The 12,652-nt window shown below is 40.3% G+C and overlaps 1 protein-coding gene across 1 annotated transcript in view; it reads right to left on the minus strand.

The window, feature by feature from the left end:
* Positions 1 to 9,345: 9,345 nt before the first annotated feature.
* LOC106147760 (translation initiation factor IF-2-like) overlaps positions 9,346 to 12,652 on the minus strand; it is a gene marked incomplete in the record, with an annotated part of 12,059 nt that continues 8,752 nt past the window's right edge. The window contains 1 exon segment of the mRNA XM_013510491.1: positions 9,346 to 12,652. Within this exon segment, the coding sequence (XP_013365945.1) occupies positions 12,302 to 12,652 (351 nt within the window).

A 12,652-nucleotide genomic window follows, 5' to 3' on the forward strand; every position in this document is an offset into this window, starting at 1 on the left:
CTACCCCCACCTAAGGGGCATGTAGCTCTCACAGAATTTTTATGCCCTCTTCTTCTACAGGCTCAGGATGTATACCAAGTAAGCACCCTGGCTTCCTTCTGAGTCACTTTGCCAAACCTCTAGACTCCCCAAGCTGAAGGGAAATTGGTCCTTACTGCCAGAGTCAGGGTGAGATTTCACAGTCATTTACTGTGACCTGTCTGGCTTCTGTGTGGGCCATACTGAAGGGCTCTGTGCAAGGAGAATCACCCCTGCTTTTTCCAGTTTCAAGACTGTCCCATGTCCTCCTGGCCTTCGAGTAGCTGGTCCTGCTTCATGCACACAGCCAACGTGGCCTGTGGGAAGGTCAGCAGGGCATGGTGTGGATGGCTTTGGAGTATGATTTTTACTATGTGAATTCATAACTGTAATTCTCCCTGTGTGGTGTCCAGCCAAGCACTAGCCATTATGTCCACCCCCAGTACGTATTCAGCAACTGGGGAAATATAAACATCATACAGGCATGGGGGCAAGCACCCAATACCCAAAATCACCTGAGTCTTCCAGACCATGATACAGTGACTTCTATACCTTTCTATGCATGTGGTAGGTCCTACAAAATGGTCTGGGTTGCATATGTTAGTGTTGCCTCAGCTCCAGTATCCACCAATGCTAGTACATGCTGCACATTCTTTGGGGACCAGTAAATAGTCAATTCCACATGTGGCCTCTGGTCTCTGAGGACCCTCCAAGACCCAGGTATCACAGCCTACCTCCTAATCAGGGTAAAAAGAAGCCAGTGTCACTTTTTCCTGCTTCAACAGAGCCACTTTGGCCATCTGGCTTTGGCTAATTGGTTGGTATTGCTACTTGGGGCATAACTGCCCCCACAAAGCCAACAACACATCCAAAGGCTGCCTGTCTAATTTATCTGCAGCTAGGCTGGCAGCTAGCAGGTCCATCCATATCTGGCACCAAACCCATCTTCTGTGGTCCCATATCCTGTCCTTGGGGGAAAGTCCCTGATCACCCAGACCCCCCTCCTTTGCCAGTACAGTTTTTACAGATCTCACCTTACTGTACTGCTTCACTTCCACATCTCTCAGCCTGGCCAAGGCATCAACAGCAACATGGATTATGTGATTTATAAAGGGGGCTGGAATAGCTTCCACTGACCTGAACATCCCAGCTGGCCTACTCACCAGAATTATGTCCTTCATGCATTCCTTCAGCAGTTCCTCATCTGGGCTGTGGTACTACAGTGCAAACATCATCTGTTGCATGCCCATTTCATGTAGTACCGTTATCAAGTCTAGATAATTACTTACTTTGTCAAGTCACCTGGATTCCCCCAAACCAGGTGAGCCACTGCCATCAACCAATTTATCACAGTCTGACTAACTGCTTCTGGAGCTGTCTGTTCTCTGAACATCCTGCAGAATGCATTTCATAGAGGGGTGCTGGCTATGGTGGCTATTTGGGACATTTCTGTGGGCCTAACTGAGTGGTATTAGCCCCATCATCCCACAGATGTAGCAGCCACACAGGCACTCTTTCACCCACCTTCTGCTTTGTTTTGTCATCTTCCACGGCTCCATGGCTATACTGTAGCAGAAAATGACTCCCCCCACCAGTCAGAATACTTCAGTTTGTTAGTTACCCATATAATAGTTCTTGTTCCAGATCCAGGTGCTCCTGTCTCTTAGAAATGGCTGGTCATTGTGGTGCATAGCTGATTACTGTGATGCATATTGTATAAACCAATCCCTAACTAACAAGCCATTCTGCCTCTGTACTTCCTCCTTATTTATCCAATATACACTATAGACCACCAGATATCAGGGCCTGATATTCTGGGAATGATCCTGATCAGTGGCCACTGACATAAGTAAATCTGTCTCCAAATACTGGATGTCATTTCTGTGCTTCTGCTTGCCATTGCATCTGGTGTGTCAGCCAGAAAGACTGACCCTGCTGACCTCTTTGGTCACCAGTCATGAACCTCATAGATGAAGCAGGGACTTCTCCAGGTCCCAACAGGAAAGTGTACCCTTGAAATTTCTTGAGTCCCCTCAGAGGTCCTGAGGAAGATTTCTGGCTCCCCACTTGCATAGTTCATATTGGACCCCAAAAGGAGGAAGCTATCTGTCTGTCTGTCTGTCTGCCTGCCTGCCTGCCTGGCTGGCTGATTCCAGTAAGACTCCCAGGGGCACCCCAGTTAGTCTGTCAGTCCTGCTCAGTTTGAGCAAAAGAGCTTGATCACCTCTTGTTAGTTAAGGCCACTCTCAAGGGAAGGGGGATTGGAATGTTTAACCTCTGAGTGCTGCTGAATGAATGTGTGAGTGAGTGGAACAAACAGCATAATCAATAGGCTACTGTGTTTGTGCACCTAGTCTGGGAAGCATTGGTCTCAGTGGCTGATTGGGCCTTCACCTGAGATTCCATGGCAACTGACATCATGAAGGCCTCACATCCTCCTTAGCTAAGTTGCACCTAAGTCCCTGTGAGGGACACAGCCAGGTAGGCATCTAAATGGTGTCTCTCTGAGGGACATCTACCCTTTGTTTGTTGTGCCATCATTCAGGGGTACACAACATACACCACAGGGAGACAGAATGGAAAATAATTAGTTAAAACCCACAGTCCCTGACTGCAGAAAACGGGCTTTACAGAGTTAAAAATGAAACCAAACCATTCCCTGCATCTCAAAGTAAAAAAAGAAGGAAAAAGAGTCCCATTCTTCCTGAGAATTCTGCCTTGGCACCCTCATTGGCTGCTGCAGTTGCTGCCAACACCTATAGCTTCACTCCCTGTTCTCAACTTGTCTATTTACAACCAATTGAACTGGCTCCAACTGGCCACTGCCTGCATTTGGCCACAGAGGCCCTCCTCCAGAGCCTCTGCTTCCTCTCCTGGTCAGATGGTGTCATCTAATCCCCACCCTAGATGACTGTTGACAATTCCTTCTGAGTTCCACATTTTGACTGAGGAAAAATTGGACTGTCAGCCTGGCTGAATGAGTTGCCATGGCCTTTCCAAAGGTCACTGTCTTGGTTACTTTTCTCTGAGACACAAATACCTGACATCCAAAGTTAAAGAAGGAAAGGTTTATTTAGCTCACAGTTTGTGGAGGTTTTAGTCTGCCATCAGCTGACTCCAAGTCAGGGTGGCATGGCACAGGGGCAACACTTAAAGGCTGCAGAAGACAGCAAAAGCATCAAGAACAAAAAAGGCAGCAAGCCTCTTTTCCCGCCTTATGCTGTATGTGGGCTATCCACCCACACCATCTCTGTGCCCTCTTCTTCTACAAGCTCAGGATGTTTACAAAGTAAGGACCCTGGCTCCCTGCTGAATTGCATGGTTAAACTTCTAAACTTCTCAAGTTGACACAATGAACAGCATCCTAGAGTGGTAAGGACAATGTCCCTTACACCCCAGGATGTAGAAGTGCTGAGTTACTTAGTTAAGTTTCTAGACTTCAAGTTGACACCATATATCAACCATAACAGTCACCTTGCCTAGAAACAACCCAGGCAAGTACAGCTCAAAGACACCAAAAAGGGGGATAAAAAGTACATTAACTACTGTTACCCAGAAACCTGATAATAAAAAGCACCCCATGTCTGTAAGAAAATCCAGTCTGATAGACGACCATATCCTCTGACTATGAATTATAAGTATTGTGGACACTAAAAATTAAATAAAAAGACAAGAACTCTCAAAAGTTCCCTCTGTCAAAAGGTTCAACTGGGAAAATCCTGAGAGAGCTAACTTGGAGTAAGTTACCATATGGGGTTAAGAATTCTCCCATCTTGGCTCTGCATCTGTGTTCTGCATGACACGAAAGCCATCCTAGTCATCAAAAGAAACCCACAAGGCTGAGAGGCTCTCAGATTCAGCCCAAGGCAGAAAAGCTTTATCCTGTTCTGCCAGAGGACCCCGAGTCCAGCCTGCCTCCTCCTTACATTCATTAACCCCAAGTTGCTCAGCCAGCCATGATGCCACCACCACCAGTTCTGTCTGCCATCTGCCTCTTGATTTACTCAGCAGAAGAGAGTGAAGAACATCCAAGCCACTCACTCCACTGTTTTATGGTGAGGGGGAGGAATTTGTCTGTCTATGGCTCCTAAGGCTTGCAAGACACCCTCGGGCTCCAAACAGACTGTTTCCCAGTCTTCCAGGGCCTTCCAAGCTTCCATATATGTGGCTACAGGTAGCCACGGTGAGGTCAAACATTCCCCAGGGCTGTCCCTTCTCTTCAGGCGCTGTTTCCACAGCCACTACAGGACCATTTGCCTCAATGCCTCGTTGACTACACAAGTTGTCAACCCACTCAGGTGGCCAGAGGGAGATTTTCAAGGGTGAGGTTCCAAAGTTAAAGAATGCACATGTGCAAGACATCAATAACAGCAGGCAGCATGAAGCAGAACAGGGCAAAAGAGAGCAAGAGAGCCAGAATGAGAGCTGCCTGTGTCTTTATTATATAATTCTTACACAGGTTGTTACCTCATGTTTACATTCTTACATGGTGTGGTAACCAGCACATACGTGTTTACCTGGGCTAAGTCAGTTACATAACTGTGTTCCACTATGCATCTGTGCTAGACAAGCAGGGTCATGTTCTTCAGGTGTCCTTAGGTGCCCCTAAGCTTTAAAATAGTCTGAGTGGTTCCCCACACCTTGGCATACTCCTTAAACTCTCTAAGCTTTATTTCGTTTTCATATTAAATACAAATGATAATTGCTAGTTCATATCAAATGATAATTCCTAGGATTATTGAGTTTTGCTAAAAAGAAAAAACAAGCATAAAGTGATGGGCATAGTACCTGTTGCATGAGGAAATTTAACTGAATCTTAAATTGTATCTTCATTATCCTGCATATTTCTCATCATTTGGCCCCATGGATGGTGAATTTGAACATCACTGTGCACCTCACAAAACACACAGCGCTTTTTAACACATACCACTTGGAGAGAATTTGTCCTCATTCTCCCACATCAGTTTGACTCTAATTGACATTTTATGTACTGCAGCTGTTCTTTGCTTTCAACACCTGCCAATATAAAAACTTCAAGTAAGCAAACTGAGACTTTATAAAGTTTCTTACATTACTACTAATAAAATTTAACATTTATTGACTGAGGCTAACTAGGTTCCAGGCACTATTTTGAGTGTTTTACATGCGTTACCTCATTCAATTCTCATAAGACTTCTATGAGGTAGGTGCTATATTGTGCTTGTTTTTACAGCTGAGTAAACTGAGGAACAGAGCAGTAAGTAGCTTGTCACAAGGTCTGCTGCTAGTAAGAGAGGAAGGAATTTTTGAGGCAGATAACCTGGCTCCAGAGGCTTCTAGCCCAGAGACTTGAAGGTAGTGATTAAGAGCTGGTACTGGGTTTCAACTACAATCACAAGAGATATCAAAGAGATTCAGCTACTTTATTGTATCACAAAATGCTAGGAGTTCACCAAAAATTTACTTGAGAAGTTTTGGTTAAAAAAAATCATAATTCTGGGCTGGGGATATAGCTCAGTGGCACAAGCACCTACCTGGCAAGCACAAGGTTCTGAGTTTGATTCCCAGTACCAAAAAAGATCATAACTGCTTTATAAATTCCTTCTATTGACATGAACCTGAAGTAATATGATACTTTTGCAAAAATGGGAAGCCAATGTTCCAGATCTGTTTGAATTCCATAAACAATTCATTCACTCAATATCACTGAGTACCATACTTATTTAAGCCTTATAAAGTGATAGTGATATACTGTATAGATAAAAGAGAGGAATTCTACAAGTAAGAAACTCACAGTCTAAGAGGAGAGAGAGATACATAAGAAAATAATCACAACTTAAAGCTTGATGTGGACAAAGTATTGTGGGCATGCAAGGGTAAAGACATTTTACTTAGTAAGAAAAAGGAACAACTTCCTTTTAGTATTCCAGAGGTGTCCTTCATGTAAGTTCTTATGAGCACATTTTTCATTAATTTAATAGTAATTGAGAGCTGAGCCTGATTGGGCAACCCCTCCCAAAACAGAACTTTCCTTTTCTCAGCTGCAAGAAAACCGAGATATTCTACACTTCTTCAAAGCCCCCGTCTCCTGCCATCCAACCCCCAGTCCTCTCAATGCCTCATTTTCTAGAATAATCAACATAGGAGGTCAAGTCACTCAAATCCTTCAAGAGACAGGCTGTTTACCATGTTATGAATTATTTCAATGTAATCTTGCCCAAGGGCTAGAAAAGGAGCACTGCAATTCAGTCTTCTCAGATGCTTGGTTTTATGACAATTCAAATTTACTGGATTTGGGTTAACAATGGTCAACATTATTCTCAGTTTCAGAGTTGGTTTTGTACAAAGGATGGAGAAGAAAATAACATTAAAAACTTTTTTAAAGCTCAACTCAAAAATGATCATAAAAATATGTAGGGGGAAAATGTCTTCATGTTAAGAGTAGTAAGAATAAAACTTTTGTAGTTTTGAAGAATAAGGAAAGAATAACATGGCACAAAATAAACTTTTTGAAGACAGGTTTTATGAGAGTTCAGGTAAATTGGTAATTATTTTGGAAAACTATTTGGTAGTATTGACCTAAGCTGATCATTTTCTGTGGTCTTGTGAGCCAGTAAATTCATTCCTAGATATACACTCTAAAAAAAACCCCAGAAACAGAAACATCGTAGCTTGCTCACTAAAAGATATGTCCAAGAATGTTCATTGAAGCTTTATTTGTAAAAGATGAATAAATTTATTTTGGAATATTTGCATAACAGAAACCTACACATGACTCAGTGATCTATAATTATATACAGCAACATGGGTGGACCTCACAAATATAATTTTGAATTGTATGAAGTCCAAAAATAATAAAAAGTTACTGCTGTACAGAATCAGAATAAAGGTTATCTTGAGTAAAAGGAGATGAATGGGTAGTGATAGATGGGCATTGGAGGGTACTTCTATAGCAGTGATGGCAAAACTTTTAGAGGCCACGTGCCAAAACGCAACCCAAAACCCACTTATCACAAAAGGCCTACACTGCAACTAAACTTGGAATAGTGAAGTTTAGGTTTAGAAAAAACAACTCTACGTTATCATCTTTTGTCTTAAGAGAAAAACACAATAACACACGTCATAGGTTCACCATCACTGTTCTAGGGTATTAGAAATGCTTTTCTAATCTAGGTATGAGTTCCATGAATCTATTGAATTTATAAAAATTTAACAAACAATGCCTTATAATACCAGCAATATATGTATTTTTGTTCATATATTTTGTTTCCATATTTTTAGTCTGTGATACTTACAATCCTAAGTCATAACCCTTTCCTCTACACTCTTTCTGTATGCTTTAAAAAAACTCGAGAAATTTGTATATATTTTATGCAGTTAATTTTACTACACGGATGACTTAACTTTTCTATCAGTTCTTTCAAAAGCTAAACAACTGCAATAGAATATTTCAAATTTGTTAGACCAATCATATTCTTTGATGTCATCATGAGCATTACCTTTGGGCTTTGGATATGTTTATCATGGTTTAAAACATTAGTCAAGACAAAAAAGAGCGCTGATAATGAGAAGTCACTGCTTTTGTGAAACCTGAACAGCTAAATTTTGAGGTTCCTGTACCTGCATGACTTCCATATAATGCTTTTCCAGGAAATTCTTTTGTGTCAACTTCAGAAACTGCAACTTTGGCTTGCTCACCAACTTAGAGTATGGGCTCTTATTCTTTGTATTAGGAGAAATCAGAACTAAATTACAGGTTTTATAGCCAGCATCTAAAATGGACTATGCTAATGCTTCAAATATGAAGACAGTTTTACTTTCAACAATGATTTTCTTCAAACGTAGGTTTTATACCCATTTTATTTTCTATCATACCTAAAACACAAGTTTACATAAACTAATTCTATTTTGGCTCCAGGCATGTAAACTGACATGATTCCTGAGCACTTATTCCAAGCGAAAATTTAGTGCAAAACTTTCACAGGTTCTTGGATCAATAACTTTACCACTTCTATAGCTTTTGAGAAAAGTATACAATGGAACATTCTAGATGTTTTCCAGATATATGATAAAAGACACAATTTTTGAAGAAAACTTCTAACAGTGAGCATCATACTAAATCAATTCAATCCAACCTCCTGTTATATAGTTTTTCAACGAGTTAAAAAAAAATATTTCTTTATGTCTTCAATTTAATTCACTTGCAAAGTGTTTTCCCAGACCATAGTGTGTCCTTGGCTGGGATACTGAAAAAACTGGAGCACTAACCTCCCAAAGGACCACTCTCAGTATGTACCTCATTCTTAGCATGCATATGTCTAGTAGCATTCATTAGACCCTTCCTACATCACTAATATTAACATGCCTTTCAACCCTTATACTAACCTAACCGTTTCTTTTTATTAACCACCTTTGGTAGTGGAGGCAACTAAGGCATAAAATTTATTTACCTACAGTCCCCACACTTGCAAGTCATAATTCCATCCCAGGCACTCTAAACTCTGCATCTGTTCACGATGCTATTCTGCATACTGACAGGAACTTGGGTACAAAGGCAATTATGAATCTTGTCCTTGTTGCAGTTAACTAATATTCCACTTCTGACTTCTAGACTGGAATGAAAATTGAGGTCCTGCCCTTAGTCTGCAGAATACTGGAAAATACTGTTTCTACTTATACAGACAGAGCACTCTCACTACCTTTCATAATACTAAAGAATGAGAGTTTTGGATTTTTCATCACCACCGAGGGACCTGGGATCAGCCTTCAGAACCAAATTCTGATGCTTTTTTATTTTTTCTTAATTTTTGTATTTTTCTTAATTTTTTATTTCTTAATTTTTTTTTTTTGAGAAATAGAAAATTTCATTTTTCTATTTCTCTTTGTGTCTTTTTGAGACAGGATCTCACTATGCAGCTCAGGTTGGCCTTGAACTCACTTTGTAGCCCAGGCTGGCCTTGAACTCATGGCGATCCTCCGGCCTCAGCCCCGAGTGCTGGGATTACAGCTGTGCACCACCATAGCTAGCAAAGAATCTTGTTAAGTCACCCAAACTGTATTCAAACTTGCAGTGCTAGGATTATAGGCACATGCCACCACACCCAGGTTTGATGCACTCTTGAAGTCTACTAGGTTTGGACTTGAGGCACCACCTTAGATATGACAGAAAAAGAATTGACAGGACATAGACTTCCAAAATAGCATAAACAAATCCTAAAATTTCAAGAGTTTTATATTCACAACAGAGTCAAAACATATCAAATTGTAAATTAAGATGTTTTCTGTTCCACACACAAACATAAAATCTATTTCCAGGACTTTCAATATCATTAGAAGAGCCAGACACTGTGTATTCTCTAAATTTATTTACAATTAATAAGTTAAAAAACAAAGTACAACTAAATTGTAAATCTTAATTATATGCACATAGACTGTCCAGGAAAACACTTCAGTTCCATTACAAACAACTGCTTTCTAATGCACTTAAGACAAAACAGTTTATCGAAAAAAATTTTAAAATCATGAATAAATGTTAGGTATGTATGTCCATTAAAAATCACCAATTTAAAGAGAACTGTGGCAACCCTTAAAACAACAAAAAAACTTGAGTTCAAAATTGTTGTAGTTTTGGATTCAAATATTTTTTATTGAAGAGTTTTCTGAAAAATAGTATTATCATTTGCACATAGCCAACCAAAAGTACCAGCCACCAACTTAAGTTACACTTGTCCAATAGGGATACTCAAACTTAGACAAAATAAATACACATCACAACAGCAACACTTTGCACCATCAACAATGAAGCTTGCCCTCAACAATCATGTCACTGGTTTTTATAACACAAAAATGAGTTGCTGGTTGTCAGAGAGGGTAAAAAGGACACTGGGAATCTCAAAAGGTTATCTGAGTTGTCACTCACCACGTTTAGGCATTCAAGTCAAAAATTAAATAAAAGAATACCAAGGTGATAAATTTCCTCCCAGCTTCCCACTCTACATGTGCCATATGAAATGTAAGAGAAGGCAAGAGAACAAATAAAGGTCATGAGACTTCTTTAAAAAGCTATACACAAGCTAAACTACAGACTTTTAGAGGACAGTAAGTAGATGCCTCATTATGAAGGCCACTATGCCAAGTTTCTTTTCACATTTGGCCCGAAGATACTCATAAAATACTTTTACTTGCCTATTAATATACTAATCCACTATGCTTCTTCACATTTTAGACGTTGTGACATAGGTTTTGCTAAAGAAAACTTGGCAAAAATAAAGATATTTTTACATCTTCACAAACTAGAAATGGCATAATTTTTAATAGTCCATGAACCACATAGAACTTAGGATGGGCAATCAGATTCAACGTGTAATCCGATAGCCCACAGAAGCTAAAGAAGCATTTATGTAAGTTCAAGTGCACCAAAGTAACAAGGCATAAGAGAACAAAATGTCAAGAACGTCACCTAAAATAAATGCATGACGTCACTGGTTGTTTTCAGTTGTGTTCTGAGGAGTTTTTCTCTCAGCTAAAACTATTTCAAAATCCTTTGCAGAACTATCTAGATAAGCTATATGTTGAAATTACATTCTACTATGGCCATTGGATTTGTTTTTTAATTATTATAAAACTATATACAATAGTGAAGTGGTACAAATACATTTTTTCAGATGCTAGTTAGCTATAAAAGTTAACAATATATTTTTGGGAAGAAAAGCCTTTGTTTCTGAATTACAATTGGTAATGGAAGCTAATAACCGAGAGTATATCTCCGCTTCCTATTACACAACTATAATTTAATACTCTCCATGTCCTAAGTAATTATTCTTTTTCTTACTCATTGACAGTGTTTGTAGCAATGTATTACCATTGAGTAGTAAATAAGACTCTGAGGCTTATTAGGAAACTGGCATAAAGTCAAATATATACGAATATATATCAGATTTTTACAAAACAAGAACACTGAAATTAGTCACAACACTGCTACTATGGACTATTAAACTTAAAATAATCATTTTAGAAAGCTATGCCATTTGAATTCTAGGAACACAAAAGTCAAAATTGCAACTCATCATTCTCCTAAGCAGCTGCCAAGGAGAGATAATCCTTAGTATGGAGGATTTCACATGTCAAGTTCCAGCCCAGCATGGATGGTTCCATGGCAGAATACTTAAATTTGAAATAACAGTGATACAAAAACACTTAACCCTTTAGGTATTGCAATAAAAGCTGGCTGTGGCACCACTGGCTAAAATCCGTTAAGTCTTGCTGCCACCAACAACCAAGGCACTTGGATAATCAGCTCCATACTGGGCCATATGCTATATACATACGTCTAAAAGTGTACAAAAAGGGTCAGTACTCTGTGTGGCTGGCCTGTGTGATTCCTGCGGCCTTCACCTGTCAAACAAAGACTGCAAACGTATTTACGAAAGATTAAAAAAGAAAATTCACACGACAAAAACTGTCAAGATGTTTATAAAGGCAATGAATATTAACTAGCCCAGGCATTTCTTGTTATCCAAAAACAAAAACAAAGAAATAAAAGAGATCCACTTTGCCCAAAATAACTTTAACCTGTTATTTGATACCAAGAAATGCCCCTACCCCCATAGATCATTACGTAACAGTTCCGGGAATTCTAATGGGTATTCTGTTTACCATCTTATTCACACTGTTGACACACATTGACCTCTCCTATATAACTTCCATTTTAAAATAAATTATCCTCCCTTAGCATCGCTGGATTTGTAGGTTAGACCAGGACATGAGGCCAAAGTACCTCCAAATTGGATTCCAGGCATTCCTGTAACCAATACCAGTTCTTCACAATTTACTCATTTTTTAAAATCACAAGCCGTGTGGTTTCAATGCACTTCAATTTTTATTCAATTAAAAAGAATTTAACAAGTCAACTTTTCCTAAACAAAACTTTATGTGAGCGTTCTACCATTTTCTTTTGGAGCTCAGTAAATAGAACACTAATTTTCAAAATAAAAATCTCCGGAACACTTTCTAAATATTTCAACAGTTGCACTTTGCATCTCTTTGTAATCGCTGAGCCCATGAAACTCAAAAAACGTACAGATCCTTGCATTACTAACAGTCATAAGCTTGAACCTCTTAAAAAACATCCTCGGTCAAAGCTTTGGAATCCAGTAAAAATTAGGAAAGCGGGTCGGATTCAGAATACCCTGAGCACAGACTAGTGCAACACCACAAAACATGTTCGATCTTCCGTCCGGAAAGAGGGGTGGCAGTGCGGCAGGGGGAGGGGAAGGGGGTAAAGAGCAAGCGAATCCTGGCTTTATTACACAAGCACGGAAAAAATTCCTTTGGAAAAGAACGACTTCTTCGGAGGACTTCCAGACCAGTGAGGTAGAGTCCAAAGGGAGAAACGGATCTGACCCCTAAGTCCTGGAGACGCGTCCAAGCGGGGATCGGAGGCGAGGGGCGCCCCGCGCGGGTCCAGCCGTGTCCTGGTCCGCGGCGTGCGGGGCGCGCGGAGAGCGCACCTGTCCCGCAGGCGGCCGCGTCCCGGGGCGCGGGCCAAGCGCCGGGAACTCCTCCGCGCGTAAAGTGCACTGGGGGACGCGGTCCCGGCCGGTTCTGTAAACACTCGACTGACACTTGTCCCTTCGGCGGCCGAAGCTCCGCCCAG

Source organism: Chinchilla lanigera, unplaced genomic scaffold (assembly GCF_000276665.1).
Source record: "Chinchilla lanigera isolate Chin_1 unplaced genomic scaffold, ChiLan1.0 scaffold00009, whole genome shotgun sequence".
Lineage (NCBI taxonomy): Eukaryota > Metazoa > Chordata > Mammalia > Rodentia > Chinchillidae > Chinchilla > Chinchilla lanigera.